We start from the raw sequence: 24,416 nt of genomic DNA on the forward strand, positions 1-24,416 counted from the left end.
ACGACTCTTTTCCTTTCGGTCGTTTATTTTTTCTGTTTTCTTGCAGGGGTTGTTGAGTGCCTTACTTTTACGCTGCTTAAATGTTGAGCTGGTAGTAGGGCTGATATTGTTTAATAATATCATGCTAGATCATCCTCATTTTGAGAAACATAAATCCATTTCTTCATGAAATGAACAGCAGGATTTTTTTTTATATTTCTTCATTTAGCATAACATTTGTATGACCTTTATAGAAGCCTAAGCAACTAAAAAATATTTAAAAAAAATTTAAAATATTTAAAATATTAAAAAAATTATACCGTACTAAATGCCATAAGCAGGCGCCGAGCAGGTGCTATGAAGTTATACACCTACCAAGAAGCTTCTTGAATGTTCTTAGTGTTCAAGAATTGTAGTTGGAGTGTAGTGGAGTGCGTAGGTCCATTCCGGGCTTGCACCCATGACAGGCATGTTATAGAGTCGTTCGAGTTGACGACTGTATGACGGGACTGCGATCCTGTGGTATAGTCGTCAAATCGCATGTCTTGATAACATGCCCATCGTGGGTTCAAGCCTAAGATGGATCGTCCTCCCGTAGCAAGACTTACCAAATCATCCGGCGCTACAATCGCATTGTCTAGGCCTGCCTCAGGAGTGTCCGAAACCGCTCAAGGGCTGCCGCCAATCCGTTATGCCGGCCTTAATGGCGGACGCCTCCACGTCATCCTGCCATCTCAATTTGGGCCTACTACGCATCCTCTGTCCTTGTGGACGGTGTAAAAAGTCTTCCAAAGGTTGTTCGTTTTCATCCGTACAACATGACCAGCCCACCGGAGTCTAGCGAGCTTGATACGCTGCATCGACAGTGAGTGGTCGCCGTACATTTCGTATAGCTCGTCGTTATATCAGCCCCTCCTTAGTCCTTCCACACATACGGGGCTACGAATCCTTCTGACCATCTTCCTCTCGAACGCTGCTAAAAAGGTTTCGTCAGACCTGGACAGTGTCCATGTCTCAGAGACGAATGTCCCATAAGAGCAAGAACTGCCTGGTACTAGGCAAATGCGGCAGCGTGGTAATAAATAAGTCTCGAAAGGCCCGCATGACCATGTAGGTCGTTACGCTAACGAGAAGAAGATTCCGATAAGGCGATGTTTTAAAGGTCGCATGCCTAACATTAAATGGGGGGAGAATTTTTGGTAGAATCTAATTTATCAATCCAGAAAGAAATGTAAAAACACTATACATTGTTGCTGAATACCTTGAGAAGCACTTTCTATCGGTTGACACTTCATTGACAGATCATTTATGTTAATATTTGCCTGCTCTGTTTCCCTATTCAATAAAAAAGTATAACATGATTATTTGTGAAAACCTCATTATACGGGCAATCAGCATTTATTAATGTTGTTGCAAAATTTCATGATAAAATGCCTTACCTTTTATAAGATATGAAAATGTAAATTCAATTGTCCATGACCGCACAGGAAACACAATTGACTACCATATATGGTAGACATTGCAATCAGGATGTTTATTACGATCTCAGCACGCACTGACACGCTTACAGATATCTGCTCTCCTGCAAGAGCCAAATAACCTTGAATTATTTTCAAATCTCACGATATCCCGACAGCAGGATATAAGAAATAGCAGGTTTCGGTAGCTTGAAGACCATAGTGTCGTGAATTGAACATGACAATGAACTACAAAATTGATTATGAACATCTTCATTTGCTTATGTTAGCTAAATTTGGAAAGCTTATCATTTTGCTTAGCAATTCTAAATTTTCTATGAGGTATGATTGCACTTTGGATATTCCCCAAGGTAGCGTGCTGAGTCCCTTATTGTTGGCCCTTGTCTTCAATGATGTTTGTAATGTTTTACCTGGCTATCTTCTACAAGTGGATGTCATAATTTTTTCCTCTGTTTCTTCGTTTACTGATTGTGAAAGAATTCAACTCTACCTAAACTCCTTTGTCGAATGGTGTTTTGCTAATTGTATGTGCCTTTGTCCCGGTTAATGTTCCAGTATTGATATAGGGTTATTTTCGACGTATCTTTCGCTATACACAACTCCCTCCCTTTGTAACGCGATTACAATAATAGTATTTGCAATCATTAAGCCAGCGACGTTATGTGAGGCAAGCATGTGTCATTGGCGGGTTACTTGCTTCCTCTATAATAGCTCTCAATTTGCTTACCTCTATTCATCTCTTCCTTCCCGTGGTGTCCGTCGGCGTCCTTCTCTAGCATAGAGGTTGTCCCCAAGAACCAGAACTTTCCTCCAATACAAATATGAACGTAATACTAGGGCGTTCATGAAAAGAACGTCCTACCAATCGTAATTAAGATCATTCTGGTCTGTCTAATAATTTTCAAGATGTAATACACTAATTATGTTCTTCTTGCAAAACTAAACAATTTACCATATTTTCTTCAACTGAAATTAACGAATGAATCACGATTCACTTTCAGTTCATCTTAGTGAAAGAACTAGTACGTTCACGTTCATCAAAATGAACCGAATTGCCCATGCCTACTCTAGACGTGGAAACACGACATACATTGTATTGTCATAATTATCCTTTTTTGTCCTGTTTCAGATGTTTTATGATGATAGTAGTCATGATTTCATTGGCTTTAAGTCCCCGTCAAATAGTTTCCGCTCCCGTGCTCTTTCTTTTCTACCGTCTTTCTAATCTTTCTTTACACTTCCTTCTATGTTCTCTCAGTTTATCTAAGTTAACGTAATTTTTGCATCTCAACTTGTTATTACTTCTTTGCTACTTTTTACTACGTTCTTGATTATATTTAAGCTAAGAATTGAATGAATAAAATGATGTAAACTAGACAGTATAAATGCAATAACGATCGAAAGGTAACAAAAATATGCACACGAGTGTTCTATTCCACAAGCAGCGAACCCTACGGCACAACCTACGTATGGGACTATCACACTAAGTAGACAAGCGAAAGCACGACAAAGTGTGTGCGAGTGTGATAGTACAGCTTTCCAGAAGCGACTCGAAGCGACACCAGCAGCCACCGGGATCAACCGCACAAACCCAACCCACTTCAAGCATCCGAATATTGCCCTAATATTGCTTTCACCTCCCAACTCTATGGGGTTGTGTGCTGTTATTTTGTCGTTTCGTCATCACCGATGGGATGTATTACGCTTGCGGCTCAGCTTATGTCACACACACACCCTACCGCGATCTTTGCTGTACCATACGGTACCGGGCGGCGTACTGGAAATGGCAGAAACAAAAATAAAAACGGAAATGATAGAGACGACCTGAGCGCATCTCAAACGTACGCTCACTGCGCTCCTTCCACGAAAGAATCGCCCAACACCGCTGGGGTAGGATGGGGAGCAATTGCACTTTCTGCTGAGAGTGCGGCACACGGGCGGTGGAGCGGGCCTGAGCTGGCAAAACTTTCACTCTAGCGAGCTCGTAATGGTTGAACTTTCATGGTGGAATGAGCAATGGACAGGTAAGGCTAAGGCCCAGCGCCAGTGCACACAATTGGCAACGCAATCCACCCGGCAGCAGCGCAACAGGAGAGCGATAATATTACAACACTTGCCCGGTCTAATGATAAATGTTTGCGAAGGAATTTGCAATTAAACGCCACCTTCTGTGGGTGGATGACACTGGAGAGTGTACTGGGCGTAGAGAGGGTGAATTAGGTGGAGGCGCTTCTAATGGATCGGCTACTTGTTGAGCCCGCATGGCGATAAAGGACACGACAAAAAAACTGCTGACAACGAGCCCAAGGGGTTTGAAGTTTTTTTTCTAGCAAGCGGGAGAAGAAATAGATGTGCAAGACATGGGACCAATTTGTTCCCTTATCGTATTGCTGGGAATCAAAAATCTCTCTCCTTCTCATTCTCTCTTTATTTATATCTCTCTCTCTCTTCCCTTTTTCTGTTGAGCGTTGAGTACTGCTACTGCCCCGGATGGCGATCCCATCGCCCACGCCAAAGGGAAAGGACAAACTTTCTGCCCAAACACACCACCGACTCGAACAGCAACTGAACGCTCCGAAAACGATGTATAAACATGCCGAGTCGATGGAAAAGTGTGATTCCTACAATCGAACAACTCACCCGTAGCCACCACCATTGCAGGCGCCACTTCCCCCCGGTACACAAGCCCAAGACCGACTGTACCGACCTGGGGATGACGTACGGCCTCTCGTTACGGGGTGTGCCCAACTCACAGCAAAAAGGGAGGATGATATTTTTGGTTTTTATTGCCCACTCTGCGGGGATGTTACAGCAAACAGAACACGCGCCTAGGCTGAGAGGACTAAGCAAACGAGATCCCATATACGGCACGGTCCAATCAAAAGCTCTCTATATTTGCGGTTTTTGGATTAGGGTCCTACAAGGAATACAAAAAAAAACAAAGAACAACCCTCCCGCCCTCGGACCACTAATGACAACAAGCAGCTATAAAAACGCGGAAGCGGAACGCAATAAATAAAACTATAATAGCTTTCTGGAATTGTTTGCTAGGATGACGCCGTTTGTTAGGCAGCTCAAAAATGGCGCCAGTCCGTGCCGCCACTGCTGCGCCGTGGCCCGTCCGCGTACAGTCCCTCGGCACGCTCGTACAGCAGCGGCAGCGCGTGCGAGTGCTGATGGAACGGGGGCGGTGGATGCGGCACCGGTACGGGATGCTGGTCGACCGCATGGTACAGCCCGTAGTGCACGCCCGCTGATGCCACCTGTGTGAACGGTCCGTCAACATCATCATCATCAACATCATCATTGCTTCGCATTACTTCGCGCCCGGGTTCCTGAGGGCCCACGTGCGCGTGCCTACTTACAGCGCTAGCTTACCCGTTTGAGGCCGTTCATCGAGGCGAGCAGCAGGGCCAGCTTCGCCATCAGGAACGCTTTGCCGCTGAGCGCGGTCAGGAACTGGAACGCGATCGGGATGATGAACATGCCGAACACGGTCACGCCGAAGATCATCATCGGTATCATCTGCTGGCGGCGCCGGTGACGTCCTGCAGCGAGGAAGGAAAGGGAAAGGGATACAATAAAGGGCTGCAATAAGAAGCGGGCCAAAACGTGTACCTTCGCCGTATGCGCGGCTCGCCGATGCGTCATTCGGATACGCCAGATCCACCTCGAGCACGTGCGTGTCCAACAGCCGCCTCAGTGCGCTCAGCACGGCGCCACTCCACGTGGCTGCAATGGTACCATCTTGCTCCCCGACGGCCAATGGGCTATGCGTCCTGCAAAAGCAAAGCACAATGAAAGAGAGCTTAGAAAAGTTGGCAAAGATCCGGAGTCCACTCCGATTCGACTCCGTTAATTTCGGAATCGACCCCAGAAGATAGGTTTGCCCTACATTATCCGGAGTCGTTCGGAATTGTCCGAAATCGCCCGGAGTCGTCGGCAGTGGTCCGGAGACGTTTGGAGTCGGTTGGAATCGATTGGAGTTGAAGTCGTCGGGAGTCGGCTTTCGAAACAAAGGCATGTATACGAAGTGCACGCTCAATGTGAAAGATCCAAAAAAACACAACGAAATGAAATATCTGTCACAAACTGTCACATTACACCGGACGGTTCCTGTTGACTCCGACCTACTCCGATCGACTCTAGTCGACTACGAACAACTCCGGGCGACTCCGCACGACTCCGAATGACTCCGGAAGACTCCGACTCCCAACAATTTCGAAAGACTCCGGATGACTCCGAACGAGTCCGAACGACTCCGAACGACCCTGGACGACTCCGACTCCGGGCGGAACTAGTGGTTCCCAATTTGACGGAGTCGGAATCGGACTAACAATAGCCGGAGTCGGATCGGAGTCGTGGGTGCGCTCCAAAGAGCACATCACTAGCTTGCACAACCACCACCAAGGTTCCCGTAGCTTACTCGTGCCTGTTTCCCGGCTCGTCACTGCTCCGCACCAGCTGTATTCCCTCCAGCAGCACAATTCTCGGTGCGTCCGAAAGCTGCTGCACCGCGGCCAGGCTTTCGTTCTTCACGCAGTCCCACCGGGAGACGGCCGACCGGCGCAGGCAGCTGCCCACCAGTTCGCCGGCCTCCACCGTCAGCTCGTGCACTAGCGAGCCACCGCGAGCCGTCGCTGCCAGCGTCAGCAGCAGGCTGAGAGCGAAGCCCTGCACGGCGAATGAACTACGCACTTTGGTTGACGATGGCATGCTGGGTGTTTCCTGTTCCTTTCCCCGGAGTGATGCGCGTGAACCCAACGCCGGAGCTTACCGTCGATCGTACGAATGCCGCCCAAGCCGCCGGGGCGATCGCTTTTTATACAAAGAGGAATCCAGAAACCGATCCAGAACTCCCCCGGGGCGTTGGAGTTTCGGTTGGATGAGTTTTGCGATGCCCCAACACCCCTTTTCCCCCACGGGTAGACGTAATTGGTACGCGCACGGGTGAACGAGCATCGGAGATACTCCCACTGCCATTAGGCTGATGGTCAGCAAATGATATAGTTTTGCATTGGGGGTTGGGAATGTCTTTAGCACAAGCTCTGGACGCACTGCGGAACACTCTGCCGTATACCAACTTCCAAGCGAATCTCGCTGCACCAACAGACAGCAAGAGGGTTGGGGCGTACCGATTCGTTTCCAATTTCTAGTGGCCGTCATACCCACTCACCCCAAACCGGGTCGCAATCTACGGCAGGGAAGTTATAAATAGGACCAGATTTTCCGCAGAGCGCAGTTAAGCAGTCTGCAGTGCTTGGCCAGAGCACTATTCTCCCGAGCATTCTAGTCAATTCCTGTGCAGAGAGAGGCAAGGCAAATGTCAACAGTCAAACAAGGCGAAACTACAATCCAGTCAACTATTTCCAACCCTCCAGTCACCATCAACCGACCAACTGTCCGAGTAAATAAAACAAAGCATTTACAGCTGGTTTGTATCAATGATTAAAGCTTCTCTCCTTATTAGTTATCATACTTTTATTTGTCTACTTATCGGACTATGTAGCGATGAGGTGATTCTGTTGCAGTTTTCCCGTTTGTAGTTTTCCATGTTTTGTAGTTTGTAGTGATCTCCCGGTTTTTTGTTTGTTTGTTTGCTTTACTTCCTCGCGTTCATTTCCCCACTTTCACTACAGTGCACGGTTATAATGCGTTCCTGCCACAAACAAGCACACACATACACACACGCGCGGAGGTAAGAATCCTTTTTATGGCGTGTCTGTATGTGTGTGTGTGTTTTAAATGTATATCGCTGGTTTAAAGTTGCCAGTAACTGTGTGAGCATGGGGTGTGTGATGTGTGTCACGTGCAAATGCAGTACCAGAATGTGCCGAAATGAGTCGAAATGCCGAGACGAGGTTTGAACTGCTACCTGTTGTCTTCCGCGAACCTCCCGAAATACCTCCCAGCTCCTGCCCGCGCCTCTCCCCTCTGCTGCGTCAATGATTGATGTTAACGAAAAAGGAAAAAAAAAACAACCCCGATGTAAGGAAATAAGGCAGTCGGTATAAAAATGCGTTCCAAAAAATGGTCGTGGAAAAGGGAAAATACGAAAAAAGTAAACGGTCCACCGTGTCAGTGGGAGAGAGGGAGCGATGGCTGTGGCTGGGTTCAATTCCATAATTGTTTTCCCAGTACGAGGTGAGCGCAAGGGCCTGTGTGCCGTTAGGTGAGAGATAAATTCGTTTGAACAGTTAACGTTACTAGCACGCGGTAGTGTGGGTTGTCGCAACAGCAGCAGTGTGTGGTGGTAGCTGTAGCAGCAGCAGCAGCAGCAGCAGTAGTAGTAGTAATCGTAATAGTCGTACTAGATATATTTGTAGTTCTGGTTTGTTTTCTCGTGGTAGGAAGTTCGATATCGTAACTAGAGCGGCGCCGGTTCGCACGTCTCCCCCCGGGGGGAAAGGCGGTCATCCGGGACGGCAGCAGGGAGGAGCCTTATCATGAGGTCTGACGCTTCACGGCCGCGGGTGCGCCGAAGCGGGGCAGACTGAGGCCGAACTTGGTCTCGATGCCGTTCAGCATGGGCAGTGCCGCCTGGTAGCCGCCGATGTGGTCCGGGTTGACGCGTGCCACGTCGACCTTCGCCTTCGCCACGTCCGAGCCGGCCGGTCGCGAACCGCCAAAGTCGACATACAGCATGCGCTGCAGCAGCTCGTACGTTACGAGCGTGACACCAAACTGGGGCGACGAACGGAACACGCGGGCTGTGGTCGAAGAAAAGCGCAAGAGCGAATAAAAAGAAAGAAAAATGTGTCAATGATTAGCACCGTGAAGAACGCGCATTTTGGTGGCTGAATGGGGCGCAAATCAACCGAGCAAACGTGCAACCTACCGACTGTTCCCTTCCAAAAGGCACGCGGACCCTCCTCGGCCATGATCTTCCTAGCCGCATCCATCACCCCGCTGTACGTTGTCTGGCCGGAGCGGGCAACCACCTGCAGCCGCGTCTTGATCACGTCCGCCGGCGTCACGAGCGAGGCGGCCGGTATGCCGGCGATCGCACCCGCCGCCAGCAGCGTCAGCGGATGGTTGTAGCCCTCCTCGTCCGCGAACGCTGCCTTCGTGTGGGCATACATCGGGAAGTAGATGGCGGAAAATGGTACGTCGCGCAGCAGGCACGCCCGCGCCCCCTTGTACAGCCCGAACAGGCCGAGCTCGCGGACCACGCTGAGCGCGCGGACCTTCGCACCGCCCGCAATCTCGCCCGCCACCTGTAGCCGAATTTTCACGATCTCGAGCGGGTTGGTGAAAATGACCTGCGATCCACCAGCCTACAGTTTTTTTGGCCAACAAAGAGAAGAGAAAATGAATAAAGCGATCATACCGATGTGCTTCAATAGTTCGCGGGTCGTGGGCAGTGCTGCAAACTGTCACTGTCAATGTCATACAAAAATCTGACTGAAACAAAATTCATTTCAGCGTCACGTACTCAATTGTGATACTCAGAGGCTACAATAAAAATTATTGGTGTGATCAAAGCAAGCTTCGTGACATTTTTGCGACCAACGCTTGGTCAGTCACTATGTTATAACTTTTTTACTTTGATCAGTCAGGGTCACGAGCTCTACTGAGATGACAGAGGTGAGACTCAAACAGTTGGGGCGACCATCACATGATTGGTGACATTTTGTACAACCAACTCTTGGTCAGTCACTTGGTCGCGACATTTTCTGTCGGTGATGATAGTCCTGGGATATATGCGGTGCTTGCAAGTGGTTCCAAGTAACAAAATAAGCATGTTTTCACGGTCTGTTTGACCCAACAGACAATCAAAGCAAACAGAGCGAGAAATAATGCTAATTTTGTTGCCTGGGACCACACGACAAGTGTATGTCCGTGTGAGTGACCAAGAGTTGTGTGCTAAACAAAATGTCATCAAGCATGTGATTGGTCCACAAACTGTTTGAGTCTCACCTCTGATCATTTCAGTTGTGTACGTTAACTGATTTGAGCTTCGTTTCAGTCATGATTGTTTGTGACTGAAACAGTAGCATTTGGCAGCATTGTTCACAGTCGGAAAAATGATCATGATTATGCTTATGACAGCATTAAGCTTAGCTTGTGCGTCAGATTATCTATTGTTGGCTCAAGCACTAGCATGTCGCGTTCGGGATGTCATGACGCACTTTCATTGAGTATCAGTAATGAGCTTCAAGCTACCACGGATATGTTCATTGTTTTCATTGGTGAATATCTCGTAATGCTCATGACATTTTGCAGCACTGGCCGTGGGTCTACTTACACAAGCGCCGGCAAGCACCTCGCCCCAGCGCGGAATGTTGCCCTGCTTATCCGTCAGCTTGTCGCGCACAAAATCGTTCACCGTCAGCTTGATCGCTTTCTCGGGCGCAACGCCCATCAGCTGCGGCACCAGCCCACGGTACAGCCCCAGGAAGCCTTCGTGCCGGATGACCTGCGGAGAGCACAAGAAAGTGCGGGAAGGTCCCCATTTTAGGTTCAAATCGTCCGCCCACTAGCCCAACCGGTCGCTACCTTCTTGCAGCAGTCCCACGAGTTCCGGTAGGCCACCTCGCCGATAAAGGACCCGGTGCGCTGGTTTTGCATTCGCGTCTTCACCAGATCGATCGGATAGACGGCTGTAGCACCGACCGCTGCAGTTCCGGAAAGCAGAGAAGAAGAGGAGTGAGATGTTAATGTCCGAATTTTGGAAACATAGGTTGTTCGTCGTGTACTACTTACCGCCGGCGACGGATCCGAGTGTGAATCGGTACGTGCTCTCGAGCATCTGTATCAGGAAGGATCGGTCGGCGGGCGATTCGACGGCTTTGATTTCCGCTAGCCGGTGGGTGATGTTTTTGATGTAATGTTCCGGCGCAATGTTGCTAAGATCATTGTACACGATCCGTCTGTCGATCGTTTTTGTTTTTTTTTTTTTTAATTTTTTTTTTGACATTGTTGTACAAAGGAAAGGCAAGAGAAAAGAAACATTAGCGCATCGTATTAAATCGGCTGTCTGAAGGTTGTTTTTATTTCATATAATCTAGCAGAAACATTATTTTAATATTGCTGTGTTGAAATTTCTGTTATTGGTTAGCAAAAAAGTAGAACATTTACACGACAATTAATAAAGCCTCTACAAACAAGCGGTAATGAGACGAATGAGCGATATAAATCATATACATGAAGCATACACAGACATGTGAAGGTAATCTAAACAGATCACGGGTATGGTATTAGTACGTTAAACGAGTAGATTAAAAAAAATCAAACATTAATTAAAGCAAACGATAAAACACACAATGCAGAACATGAAACAAGCGCACTACATCCATTCAATCCAGCGCAGCGCGCGGCACTGATATATGTCACTATTTAAAAGCAAAGCCGAATTAGTTGTGTTTTTCTGTTTGTTTTAAGCTTCTTTTCATCTTTTCTTTAATACTTTGTCCCTCTTGCTTTTTTTGTTTTTTTTTTTCAAAGAAACAGTTTTTACTTTTTGTTTTTTCTTTTTTTTTGTAAAGAAAGTTGTGCCATTTCTGATTATATAACACACACACACATGTTTGTCTCTAAATTGTGGGGAAAGGTGGGTAAAAACTTGGCAAAACTTGTAGGGGAATTTTAAAAAATTGATTGTCGAGGAGGTTGGGTTTTGATGTTTCCACTTGCCTATTTTTGTCTATCGTTTTGCTATGCCGCCGCCAAATGGATGTACTATGTAAACGACAACCACCAAAAACCACGGACACGCGTGCATTAGTATTTTCGGGTTAGTAGTGGCGAGTTTCGGGATTTGGTTTTCGTATTCGGAGGTTTTCGAGTACGGTGGAGCGAGCAAGGTTTTCGCAAGTTTCGAAGGCAGGAAGGTGTCGGTTTGTTTTAGTGTATGTGCGCATGATAAATATAAAAGAGAGAAAAAACGGGAAGAAAAAAGAAAGAGAAACATATGATAACATTTCAACAATGTCGGCAACAAATCACACACGCACACACGCACACATACACAGACATAATAAGAGTCGTAGAGGACCGGTGCGGATCGCTCCATAAAATTTTGATGTTTGATAGAGAGATGTTTTCATTTGGGGGTCCGGTTTTGTGTGTTCTAGGAGATTGATTGAAGATTGATTTTATTTCATTTTATCGCCCTATTTCTCTCTCTCTCTCTCTCCTCTCTCTCTCTCTCTCCCTCTCTCTCTCTCTCCTCTCTCTCTCTCTGTCTCTCTCCTCTCTCTCTCTCTCTCTCTCTCTCTCTCTCTCTTGAGAAATTAGAATTGATTTTTGTGACTGACATAACGCAGAAACATTCAAATATGTAAAGAAACGTTCTAAATGGTTTGAACGAAACCAAACAAAAACAAACACACAAAAAACGTTAAAAAAAGTAAAATAAAACGAAAATAAAATCAATTTAAAGAAAGAACCACAATGTCACACAGCGGAGTGTAGTAATAGTAGTAGTAGTAATAGTAGAAGTAATTCTATTAGTAGCAGTAAACAGCAGTAGAGTAGAAGTGTGTATAAATGATGTTATGTACCTTTTCTTCTTCTATTCCTAAGAGTGTTACCATAATGAGCGAACGGTGAACGAGTACCAGAATGCATATGTGTGAGTGTGTCGCTGCACAATACTCTTAGCGTACCCCTTTCTCTCTCCCTCTCTCTCTCTCTCTCCCTTCAAACAAAAGCAGGATGCGCCCCCTATCTGTAGTCCCATTCCTTACAACCAACGCATCGCACGCCACAGGCAACACACGAAACATTTGCTGTGTTTTTTGGAACTAAATTTGTATCTATTACATTGCGGTTGGGAAACAATATGCAACAGTAAATGATGTGATGAATGAAGGCAGACGATGGCAACAGTGATGGCGAGGACGAACGAGGGCGACGACGACGACGACGATGGCCGATGGTCAACGGTGCAACAACATATTATGAGGAGAGAGAGATAGAAATAGATAGAAAGAGAGAAAAGAGCTAAAGGCTTTGGAGAGGAGGAGGAGGGGGGGGGAATTAGGTGAAAGGGAAAATAAGGTGGAGGGGGAGGGTGAGGTGTGTTTGGAGAATGCCAGGGCTAACACACAGTACCGCTGGAAGAAACGTTGGTCGAAGGCGTTTCCGGTTCTCTTGTTCTACAATTTCAGGCCGGCTCCGCCCTCGACCATCGTTCGTTTACTAGGTGTAAATTAAAACTAGTTAAAATGACTTAACTTGTTAGGTTGGCGAGAGGTTTGAAAGTGGACAGCGAAACACACTCGACAGGACACGGACAGGTATGAAAGACGAGGACCAGGGCAGTTAGTAACAGTGCTGCAAAATGTCATGAGCATCACGAGATGCTCACTAACGAAAACGATGAATATATCCGTGGTAGCTTGATGCTCATTACTGATACTCAATGAAAGTGCGTCATGACATGCTTCAGCCAACCGCGATACTGACTCACAAGTTTTATGTCTGCACAAACATAATCATGTCTTTTTCTGGCTGTGAACAGTGCTGCCACTGTTTCAGTCACCAACACTCATGACAAATCAGCTCACATACACAACTGAGATGATCAGAGGTGAGACTCAAACAGTTGGTGGTCCAATCACATGTTTGATGACATTTTGTTTAACACCCAACTCTTGCTCATTTACTCGGTAACGGTATTTTCTGTCTGTGATAAACACGACATTCTTGGAAAATACTTGGCGTGTAGTACCAAGCAGCAAAATGAGCATGCTTTCTAGCTATACATGATTTCAGCCTCCAACTGTCAAACTCCATACAAAAAAACTAACTAGAATCGTGAAGGCCCCCTATGTCTGGTTTGATGGTTTGTCGGGTCAAACAGAGCGAGAAACCATGCTCATTTTTTACTTGAAACCAATCGCAAGCACCTCATATCTTCCATGATAATCACCGATAGAAAATGTCGCGACCAAGTAACTGACCAAGAGTAGGTTTGCACAAAATGTCACAAAGCATGTGATGGTCGCACACATGGTTATCACAATTGAGTACGTGACGCTGACATGGATTTTGTTTCAGTCAGATTTTTGTATGACATTGATAGTGACATTTTGCAGCACTGGTTAGTAAACAGGGACAACCAAAAAGCGCAAACGTGAGGATGCATGAAAATTAGTACAGACTAACACAGTTGGAAAACCCGCGACAGTGGCGGAGTCCGGCTACGGATTAGGACATGGGTGAGGGGAAAACACTACTGTACAACGCCAGGGATGATGATGGGTTGTGGTGTGTTGCGGGGATGAGGAGGAGGCAGGGTTTGGTTAGTGATCCCGCGCTGTTTGAACCCCCATCGGTTTGCCCCCACGTACCCGCTCTGATGGATGACGCCGGTTAGCTGGAACAGGATGTCGATCTCGAGCGGCGTAATTTGGCTCATCGTTTGGGCGGAGTGCAGCAGCTCGTCCTTGGTAATCGGTTCTGCCCGGTTGCCGCTGGTCGCGTTCAGGTAAATGCGCTTGATCAGCTCCATGTTGTTGAGCAGCGAGTTAAATGCCATAAAGTAGGGAAAGCTTACCCGGTGCCCCTCGGTAACCTGCCGGTGGTGGGCCCGGGATGGAAGCGAAAAAAAACAGCCATCGATTATAAACGTTGCTGCGAGCGTTCGCTCGGTGCGCACTACTTACCGCGATCAGATTATCCCGCACCTCGCTCGTCAGCAGGTGCTTCTTCACGTTCACCATAATGTCCTGAAAGTCGAGCGCCGAGATAAACCCGGAGCCGGAGGTGTCCTTCAGGCGGAACGCCTCCATTGCACACTCCTCGTGGAAGTCGTGCAAAAACTGGCTAAACTCGACGTAATTGATTACCCGCTGGCGGTCCTTGCCGAAGTAAAGCTGTATGAAAGGGCCGTCCAGTTTGAACGGGATTTTAGCGTGCAGATCTGTCTTTTTGAATACATCGACAAACTCACTGTACGTGACCGAGCCGTTGCCGTTACGGTCGAACAGCTGGAACGCGGTTTTGTACAGGGCGTCCGGGGTGCAGAGCAGCCCCTCGAACGCCTGAAACTCGGCGAACGAGATCAGCCCGTCCTTGCTCGTGTCGGCAATGCCGGCGATCAGTTTGATGGATTCCTAAAACGAAAACAAACGCGCAGGGTGAGAAAAAAACGAAGAGGCCGCGAGGGGATTCGGCATTGCGCCGTTGCGAAAACGTAATCCGCGACATGGCTCGGGACGAGGAAACACACTATAGCGCACGTTGGGCGATGATTTGATTGTAGTAATGTCAGATTGTAGTAAAAAAAAGTGAGGGGGGGACTGATTGATTGATGGCGAATGTGCACGTGGCATGCACGTGTTTCCCAGTGCGAGCACAAAGAAAACAAAACAAAAAGTGCTAGGTTTGACACGACGATACAATCCAGTCACCTCATTGTACGATTGTCCGAGAAAGCTTCGGACGAAGTCTGCGCTGGTCATGTACGGTTCGCCGTTGATTTGTTGGGTCGCATATTTGCCGAAGATTTCACGCAGCTTCTCCGTGGAGGCACGCTTTATATGCATCGGGTTCTGAAACAGGGATACAATAAAAAAAAAGAGTGTGAAAATGATGGGAAACGTGAGAACAGGTCAATTTGAGCTCGACAGTTAGCTGTTAGTTGGGAGGTGTGAATTTTTCAGTGTCAACACCGTCAGCTCGTGGCTCAGGGGCGATCCCGCTTGTTTGTAGTGTTGGGTTTCATGAATCTTTCGTTGAGATTCATTAATATGAATCTTCAGTGATGAGAGATTCGAAGCTCGAGTTGAATCTTCAAAGATTCAAGAATCTCTAAAGATTCAAGAATCATCAAAGACTCATGAATCTTCAAAGTCTCATGAATCATCAAAGATTCATTAATCTTTAGAGATGTATGATTTCAAAAATATTGCATTTGCCTAATCCCACCTAAAACCTGCCCGTCGTGGATTCAAGCCTCGCTGGACCGTCTCCGCGTAACAAAACAAACTATCCGGCTCCATGGTACTTTCCAAGAAGTTTCGAAAGCCTGTATAGGCTGGCATGACCACGTAGGTTGTTGAGCAGCGAGTTAAATGCCATAAAGTAGGGAAAGCTTACCCGGTGTAGGTTAATAAAAAGCTCGAGCTAGTTGATTTTTTAGATATGCATGAATCCCTTGAGATTCATGAATCCCTAGAGATTCATGAATCTTTCGAGATTCGTGAATTCTTGAGATTCTAAATCTTTTCAACCAAGATTCAGATTCATTGAATCATTCCAAAGATTCATTCAGATTCGAGAATCTGAATCTGATTAACCCAACACATCCTGCGTGCCACTCTCCTTTTCCCCCGCAGTTTGCAGGCAGATAGAAAACAATAATTTGTGGTTTTTTGTTTTCTCTTTTTCTTTTCAATTTTGCTACTACCATGGTCGCCATTACGCAACAATGCTACAGTTTTGAGGGGGTGTGGGAGAGGGAAGCTTATATAAGTAAAGGTTGCTGAGAGGGTCACCCCGAACACCACAGCAGCAGCCTCAAAACAGTAATGATGTTACACACTTTGACATCCTTTTCGTCGGAGGCCCTTTCTTTGGCGGCCGTATTAGTCATGGTGATGGGGTTGTGGGGGTGGGTGGGTTCGTTGGTGGTGTGGTTTTTTAGATACACAAGGACACGCGCAAACTTCGACACGCACAAGAACACACAAACACACACACAAGATACGAGACCGGTCAGCACACAAAACCAGAAGAAAATTCACTTCGAAATAGGTACGATCGTGAGAGGGTCCGGGTCTGTACTGAGGTATGGGGAAAGGATCGCTAAGATGCAGTGAAAATTCCAGCCACCAGCCAGTTGACACACAAGGACCCACAAGTAGTGAAAGAAATCACGGGGGAATTTGTTTTGCGTAGGATCGTATGAAACAGACGGATGGATCCGCAACACAAAACGGGAAGAGAGATTACACTAATCAGCACATCGGACGGACCGTTTTTTTGCCAGAATCTGTTCTCTCTCTGTCTCTCTCTCTCTCTCTCTCTCTTCTCTTTTGCAAATTTTCTCTCAGGTTGGGAAAAACTTCGCTACTTGCGCTGTTCTTGTGTGTGGTGCGCGCGATTGATACTGGGCGGGAAATGGCCGCATACTGAGTGGCTGGTGGAAAATCCTCTAAGGCGCAGGTGTTTTCCGCACGCGCCTGTGTATAAGTGCACTCTCTCTCTCTACCTCTCTGTATAGCTTGTAACACAAGCAAATTATTGACGCATCCACACCATCCCCCCTTTCGTTATTTCACCCTTAAACATTAGCTTCTTCTACACGTTCCTCCTAAACACACACACACAGCTCTTTCAAGATCCGCAGCTTCGCGACCTTCGCGAACCGGGCGCGTTCTTGCGTGGTGCAATCTCCCAGCGTCGCTGCTTGGCGCTTGCGCACCAGCATCACGTACGCGGTGCGTGAACTTGCCGCAGGAAGAGCTGGATATGGGGCGCGAGCGCGCTCGTCTATCTTTGGGATAAACGAGCACGCGCGCTGTCTTCCCTTGTCTGTCAGTGTGTGCGAATTTCCGTGCCTGACCCGTTGGTGCAGTCACACGTGTTGCGTAAGCAATGTCGCGCATATCGGGCCGGTGTTTCAGATGGCGAAGAGATATTACTGTCCGACGCTTCCCAAAAAGCGTGTGGAACACGTGCGTGTGTTAGGCTGTAAGCAGCGAAACCGTTGTAGCAACGCGCAAGGTGACCTGACCCGTTCCCTCCGGTGTGTTGATGACGGTCGGGAAAGGGCGATAAAATTGATATCAACTTGACTCCATTTTTTTGCTTTGCTTTCCTTACTGGACAATTGCAAATGGAGAGCCTGCACACACACACATACACACACAACCACACACACCACACACACCACACACACACACACACACACACACACACACCACACACACACACACACACACACACACACACACACACACACACACACACCACACACCACACACCCACACAGCACCATGCACACAGTACACGCTGGTTAGATAACCGCTGCTCGCTAGATTGGATAAATCAAGTGCGAACGTCCAAAGGGCACACATACAAGCCGCATTTGCCTTGCAAAAAAAAGGAAAAAAAGTTTGTTGAATCACCCTGTAACTGAAAAAAGATGATGGCAAACATCCTCAAGGAAGGTCCCGTGTTTTGTAAAGCGCAGCGAGTAAAATATGTGCCGATAAGAAGGGCTGGCACAGACAGGCAAACATACACCCCGTTCGCACCCCGTCCAACCGTGCGGCGTCGGCGCTCTAATGAGTGCAACAACAACAACAACAATATGGAAACAACAACCGTCACTCGAACGTCACAGCTGACCTTAAAGTAACCGGAGCGGTGATAGGGTGTGCAAGGCATCAACAACGACCACCATCACCACCAGAGGGCCCTCGCGTTAGTAAGGGCGATGCACCCTTCCAGCGGGGGGAGCAGAGGGGCTAGTGGCGCCCGCATCGGTGCTCCAGCGGACGACACTGCTCCTCCAGCCTCTCCGTCCAGCTCACTTTTTCCCACAGCCAGTCAGTCGGTCAAGCCGACGTGATCGATCAGCGTGTGTCTCCGCTCTTCTTCAATCAAATCGATACCGCCGAAACCGCGGCGAGATAAAATGACAAAAAAAAAACCGTCAAAAAAGCCCAACGTTATCCGTTGATGCTGATGGACAACCCCTCCCCGTTCTGTTCCTGAGTCGGTGACTCAACCACTGGCCTTAACCCGTACTCTTCCAAAGAAAGGGCCGCAAGCAACGGACGGTTGACAGTTTGACATCTAGAACATCTAGGCAGTGAGTCCGGGAAAGGGGGGGCCCCCTAGATTAAGATTTGGGAAGGTCAACCCGGTTGTTTTTGGGGAGGGTTTTGTTGCTCGCCACTTTTTGCACTATTCAGGGACACACACACAAAGACACTCCAGAATCAATACACGTGTCCTCTTTTGCTCCCTAATGTTGTAATACATGCTTGCTGCCTGTCGGAACTGTCTTACATCCTTACTGTGACCTTGTTACCCCTAGCCCCCACCACGCGCTCTTCCCTCGTCCCAGTTACCTCCGTGATTGGTCGCGATTCCAGCTTCATGGTGATTGCCGTGTCGTCGCTGCCAGTCGTCGTGTTTCGGATATGCTGGGGGATTGCAGGTAGATGTTGTTATTGAGCCGCAGCGCACCGTGTGCCCTCCTGTCCTGTCTTTGCCCGGTACCGGACACAGCTCACACACACATACACACTTGCACACTTGCACGCTTCTCCGCGAGCTCCGGCTATCGCACACGGCTCTAGCAGCGAGACGGAGAAGAGGCAGAACGTAATCAGCACCGACCTCGGCGACGAAATCTGGAAGTTGGATCAGCGACGTTTGCTGCGTGGTGCGGTGTCACGCCTGGCGGAAGTCACTGGAACACGTCGACGTTTGTTTTACTTTTGTTGATTGCTGCTGGCGAACGCCTCGCTGCCCCTGTTTCACGATATTCCCGACACACAATCACTCACACACCACTCACACACAATGCACGAGTTGCTCCCCCCGTGCTCGAAGCGTCACGGCGAACGGACCAGAAGGGCAAACGGGGATGGGAGTGGGAAGGAACAATCGAAATAACAGACGTGCGCGCCTGTGTGTGCCTGTGCTCTGCTCCTTCTGCTATTGCAGGGCTGGCTGGCTGATGTTTTTTCTTCTTCTTTTTGTTTATTGGCTGCTGCTCTCCCACCACCCACCACCGTTCCGTTGCACCGTTCGTTGTGAAAAATCGCGGGGTCTAAGCGGACCAAACCGGACCAGAAACTCGGCCTCCCAGCGTGCAGACACACGAGCGTGGTGGAATGGGCTCAGAATCCTGGCTACAGTGGCCGTGCTAATCGCCTGCTAGATTTGAACTGCCAAGCGCACCCGTACCACAGCCCACATCCCTCTCACTCACTGACTGTCTTTCTATACAGCTCTCTCTCTCTATCTCTCTCTGTCGCTCTTTTTACACAATAAAACGTGTATGCGTGTGTGTGCGCGAGCTGATTAAAGGTTTACGTGTGCGAAACAAAGAGCGGACGGTTTCTCCAGCGACGTGGGGCGGCGGGTTTTGGCACCCCTGCTATTGTTTTCGTCCGGTTCGCGACGTCGCCAACTGTCAATTGGCGAACGTGAACAACTTCCAAAGCGCAACTGTCAAAACTGTTGTAATCAGCCTCCGGGACGAAACCGAGGCGCGCGCGTGTGTGCTGGAAAACAGATCTTCAAATGAAATTTAACAAAAAAATGGAGATTTATGGTCTGGAAGTTTGCATGCTGTGTACTAGTGATGAGAAAAATGAAGTCTGGAATCGATTCCAGATAGGAGGTCTGGAATCAGTTTCCTGAATCGATTCTGGAATCGATTCCAGATAGGAGGTCTGGAATCAGTTTCCTGAATCGATTCTGGAATCGACTGCGAAATTGGTTCCAGAATCAGCTCGAGAATTGGATTCGGCTCTGGAATTGGTTCCGGAATCGGAATCGATTCTGCATTTGAAATCAGCTCCAGAATAAACTCCGAAATCAGAATCGGCTTCGAAACGGTGTCGGTTTCGGCATCTCCATGAAAATAGGTGTTTGGGCCCAATGATGCTGCGTTTTGATAGCCAATTCAATTTCGGGAGTCCATCCTGATTCCTTAACCGGGGGTAAATGCGATTCCCAGGTCAATTCCGAATCCGGAGCCGACTGCGAAATTGGCTTCGAAGTCAACTGCGGAATCGACTCGGAAGTCAACTCGAATCAGCTCTGGAATCGGCTCCAGAGTTGACTCCGGAATCAGCTCCAGAGTCGACTCCGGAATCGACTCCGGATTCGGCTCTAGAGTTGACTCCGGAATCAGCTCCAGAGTCGACTCCGAAGTCATCTGTGGAATCGTCTCTAGAATCGGCTCCGGAATCGGCTCCGGAATCGACTCCGGAATCGGCTCCAGAGTTGACTCCGGAATCAGCTCCAGAGATTTCGACTTCGGAATCGGCTTCGAAGTCAACTCCGGAATCGATACCGGAATCGACTTCGGAATTGGTTCCGGAACACGGAATCGGAATCGGGTAGGTCCGATTCCGAGTTCCCACCAATACTGTGTACGCCACCATTTAAATCGGGTCCCAAGTTTTGTACATTGCTGCTGTAGCCTGTCATCATCGGTTACCGTTTCGTCACCAGCGGGGACAGCTCATTCGAAACGGAGTGAGCCCGCACGAACCGCAGCGCTATCGCGGGGTCATAACTGATAGCGAGCGTGGCAGCGTGCCGGTAACCACACTATATCAGCCCGGCTCTGCTGATACGGCGGATCGTGTTTCGATTTCAATCTCTTTCCCCGTTCCATAGGAAAGCCTTTAACCATCCTTTCCTTAGCATCCGAGCATGGTTCAGAACCCGATAGCGGTGTGTTGTACATGTATACATACATATATATTTTAAACTTGCATTATTGCTAACCCTAACACGCGTTTTCTTGTTTGTTTGCTCCTTTCTACAGCATCTGAAGCTTATCTTTCTTCCTGCCCAATACTGTGAACACGCTCGCTCACGTGCTGGGATGGTGATGGTCGGAGATTTTCGGCGTGCGTGCCCCGTGTCGAGGATGAAGCGCGTTCGGGGCGGGTTCGCAAAAAGCGCACATGACTCAAACCTTACCCGCCACACACAGGCTCCTGGTGAACATGGTTGTGGCTCTCGTGTTCGAGAGCGCTGTGAGGCCTTACCGGCAGCTCCAACCCGTAGCTCCTCTGCACGCTGTGAATAGATAAGAAACTTAATCATGAAACGAGTTGCTTTCATTGCTTTGCTGGGATTTTCTTAATAGAGAAATGTACATACTTTTTCTTTTATTTTTATTTTTTGTTGTGCCAAACACGCTTGCCGTGAACGGTTGTTGTGCAAAGCTGGGGGAGGGCGCGCAAACAGGCGATTTTCATCAACAATGATACGAGTATAAGCGTTGGTACACACAGCTGGTAATTAAATATTTTTTTTTTGTTGCCGGCTAGCATTTTGTCGTTTTCCCTTTAACTCTCTCTCTATGTCCCTACTCTCTTTCCATCGTTTTTTTCTCTCTCACGGACACGGCTTCTTATTGTGTGCGTAGAGCCCATCGCTCTCGTTTAAGCATATAAGTACACTTAATAATTTATCGCAGGTCAATCACTCGGGCCGCCACGTTGTCGCTCAGTACGATGTGTTGAGCTTCCTGAAACACAGCGCAGAAGAGAGGTAACGAGTTAGAGAATTGACCTGGGAATCACAATTTGCTCCGAAAACGGAATCAGAATTGACTCCAGAATTGGAATTAGCTCCGGGATGAGAATCAATTCTTGAATTGAAATAAGAAGTTTCAGAAACTAATTTGCCCGATAATCTTCCGTGTGGATGGATCGTTTACAAGTAAATTTTGATTCTTTGCGGCTATCAATTCGTAGCACCATAGGCTCCAAACGCCTATTCTTGTGGAGATACCGAAACCGACTCCATTTCGAAGCCACTTCCGATTCCGGAGCCAATTTCTATTCCGGACCTGATTCTGATTCCGGGGCCGAATTCGATTAAGGAATCGATTCAGAAAACTGATTCCAGACCTACTACATTAGGTGACCGCTAACTGAGAGGTAAACATGCTCCAGTTAGTGAACAATGTCCGCTAACTGGAGTGACGTTTCTATGAATTTATTGTTTTCATTGTCGTTGACTCGAATAAACATCCCAAACTTTTTTTTTTCATTTATGTTGATAGTAATTCATTAATTCATTAATAACAAACAAAAGAGCCCAAATTTGTGTGAAACATGAACATTTTCGATGAATATATCTTCATGCGATTCCGGATGTTTCGTGTTTTTTTTTAAACTGAAAATCACTCAAGTTAAAACACATCCAGTTTGTGGTGTTTTTTTTCCGGAATCGATTCCGACGGAAACTTCATTTTTCTCATCACTAGTTCGAAAGCAACGCTAACGCTTACCGTAAACAGTGGCTGACCGGCGGGATGGGGATGGAATCCCGTCTGCCGGCACTGCGATATCGAATCCATCCCGTGCGGTGTGAGGTTGAAAAAGCCAGTTCTGTAAAGGTGGACAGAATTAATCATGGCAAAGGGTCGAAGAAAAAAGTGCCATTGGAAGCGTGTGTGGTGCGCCCTTACTCTCGATACTTTGGCGAACAGACGATCGCGATCGCTTCCTCCAGCATCAGCTGGTAGGAGCAATGGGTGTGCAGGTCGACCGACGAAAGAAATGCCGTCTGCGACGGGTGCGTCTGAAACGGTAGCGAAACAATGCAAACAAATAGGCTCAAGGGAAATAGACGAAAAAGCGCCGCCCAGCTTCATCGGCACCACCCTTACATGTATCCACCCGAGCGTGATGAGATTGTGCCGGTCCTGCACGACCGCAATCTCCTCCTCGTTCATCGTGTTGCAGCTGTCCGAGGTGCCGCTCTGCTTTGGAAATATCACATGGGTAATGGTGAAGCGGGCCTGCACCAGGCTACCCGCCAGTATCGCGCATGTTTCCAGGTTGGCGGCCGTGTTGGCGGCGGCCAGCTCGAGAAACTTTTGCATCGTGTCGGTCGGCACGACGATCGACCGGAACCCGCCGCCCGCTGTAGCACCGATCGGTGCGGTCGGTTTCAGCGCCCGGTCGAACCGGCGGCCGTCCTCGCCGGCAAGCAGCAGTCCGGTGCCGGGCAATCCGGTCGCCTGGCTGCGGTCGGTCAGGAAGTCGCTCGGGTACAGCACCTGATCGATCAGCTTCGCGTCCGTGTCAGTGATGACGGCCACGTGGCTCGGTGGGGCGCTCGGCGCGTACGACGTGGTGGGCTGCTGGTCTGCCGATTTTGCTGCAGCCGTTGCGGCTGCCGCCGCTGCTGCTGCTGCCGCTGCCGCCGCAGCTGCCTTCCGCGCCTCGCCTTCCCTTTCCTCCTGATCGGCCTGCAGCTGGAGCTGCTTCAGGTACAGCCGATACTCGGTGGTGTACTTCTCCAGCAGCTTCGACCGGATCTCTTCCGCCCGTGGCATGATTTTCTTAATCTTCTCCTTCGTCTGCTGCTTGTCCGCCGGGGGCACCGACCTGTACCCCGGGTGCTCCAGTATCAGCTCGACGAAGATCGTCACAAACCGCAGATAGAAGGTGAACGCTTTCTCCAGGTTACCTTCGCGCAGCGAACGGTCCGCCGTCTCGACGATCTGGTTGCCGGAGCGGTAGTACCGATTGATCGGCATGGTCGGATCGATGGACACCCGCTGGCTGTCCGCGACGAGCTTCTGGAGCCGCTGGTGCGGCTCGATCGGTCCCATCTCGACCGGGTGCGACTGTTTCTGGGCGGCGGACATCTTCCTGGCGCGGGCCAACGCGAATACGAACGGGACTGGCTAGCGGCGCTGTGGTTGGGCGTCACGGCGGGTGGAGCTGCTTTTTTTTCGTTCTGACTGAGGGGCCCTCGCTTACCTTTCGGGGTCGATTACTCACTGGCCACAGGTGCCATGGTGTGTCGTGGGCGGAATGCACAGCCACAAGGGTGTATGGGGCGGCGGAATGAATCCTCTTCGCGGAGCTGCCGCAGTGACAAATGCATCTGACTCAAAACAACAACAAACCAATGTGTCAGTTGCGTGCGATGCAGCCTGTAAGGGAGGTGGGGGTAGTTTCGACACCTTAGGCCGAAAATACACGGACCGGAATTTCGCGGCCGCGGAATTCCGCCTGCTGTCAAACTCATATACAAAGTGTCAACGGCAAGGACCGTAAAGATATCAAGTCAAGTTATAGGCCCGTTTTGACAGCTAGGTGGAAGAAGAATCGACGAAGAAAACTGACAGTTAGTTTTCCGCGTTTGGCGAACGCTTCAAGTTCTCGAAGGAAAATTTCCATTTTAAATCACGGGCTGTGTTCTAATAAACTAAAATATTCACCCAAATTGATCTCCACCAAATATTGACCATGCAAAACGTAAACAATCCATCAATACATA

The 24,416-nt window shown here is 48.5% G+C and overlaps 3 protein-coding genes across 6 annotated transcripts; all 3 read right to left on the reverse strand.

Annotated features, from left to right (window-relative positions):
* Positions 1-3,870: 3,870 nt before the first annotated feature.
* LOC121588243 lies at positions 3,871-6,347 on the reverse strand. The gene is made up of 4 exons (XM_041905973.1): positions 5,884-6,347; positions 5,076-5,236; positions 4,836-5,005; positions 3,871-4,720 (listed from the first exon to the last, which is right to left on the reverse strand). Exons 1-4 carry the CDS (start codon positions 6,171-6,173, stop codon positions 4,532-4,534), a joined length of 810 nt encoding a protein of 269 aa, XP_041761907.1. The 5' UTR covers positions 6,174-6,347; the 3' UTR covers positions 3,871-4,531.
* Positions 6,348-7,053: 706 nt separating this feature from the next.
* On the reverse strand, positions 7,054-19,548 carry LOC121588214 (calcium-binding mitochondrial carrier protein Aralar1). Of its 3 annotated transcripts, none has more exons than XM_041905933.1 (10): positions 18,491-19,548; positions 14,819-14,959; positions 14,072-14,521; positions 13,757-13,980; positions 11,094-11,138; positions 10,164-10,330; positions 9,957-10,075; positions 9,706-9,876; positions 8,296-8,734; positions 7,054-8,167 (listed from the first exon to the last, which is right to left on the reverse strand). In XM_041905933.1, exons 1-10 carry the CDS (start codon positions 18,518-18,520, stop codon positions 7,902-7,904), a joined length of 2,052 nt encoding a protein of 683 aa, XP_041761867.1. In that variant the 5' UTR covers positions 18,521-19,548; the 3' UTR covers positions 7,054-7,901. The 3 variants fall into 3 exon arrangements, with proteins under 3 accessions (XP_041761867.1, XP_041761859.1, XP_041761876.1); XM_041905925.1 differs by lacking the exon at positions 18,491-19,548 and adding an exon at positions 15,952-16,564; XM_041905942.1 differs by lacking the exons at positions 11,094-11,138; positions 18,491-19,548 and adding an exon at positions 15,952-16,559.
* A 1,570-nt stretch (positions 19,549-21,118) lies between these two features.
* Positions 21,119-24,051, reverse strand: LOC121588232 (STAM-binding protein-like A). Of its 2 annotated transcripts, none has more exons than XM_041905954.1 (5): positions 22,792-24,051; positions 22,591-22,703; positions 22,411-22,510; positions 21,273-21,642; positions 21,119-21,188 (listed from the first exon to the last, which is right to left on the reverse strand). In XM_041905954.1, exons 1-4 carry the CDS (start codon positions 23,776-23,778, stop codon positions 21,583-21,585), a joined length of 1,260 nt encoding a protein of 419 aa, XP_041761888.1. In that variant the 5' UTR covers positions 23,779-24,051; the 3' UTR covers positions 21,119-21,188; positions 21,273-21,582. The 2 variants fall into 2 exon arrangements, with proteins under 2 accessions (XP_041761888.1, XP_041761895.1); XM_041905961.1 differs by having other exon boundaries at positions 21,141-21,206.
* Positions 24,052-24,416: the final 365 nt, after the last annotated feature.

This window comes from Anopheles merus, chromosome X (genome assembly GCF_017562075.2).
Source record: "Anopheles merus strain MAF chromosome X, AmerM5.1, whole genome shotgun sequence".
NCBI lineage: Eukaryota > Metazoa > Arthropoda > Insecta > Diptera > Culicidae > Anopheles > Anopheles merus.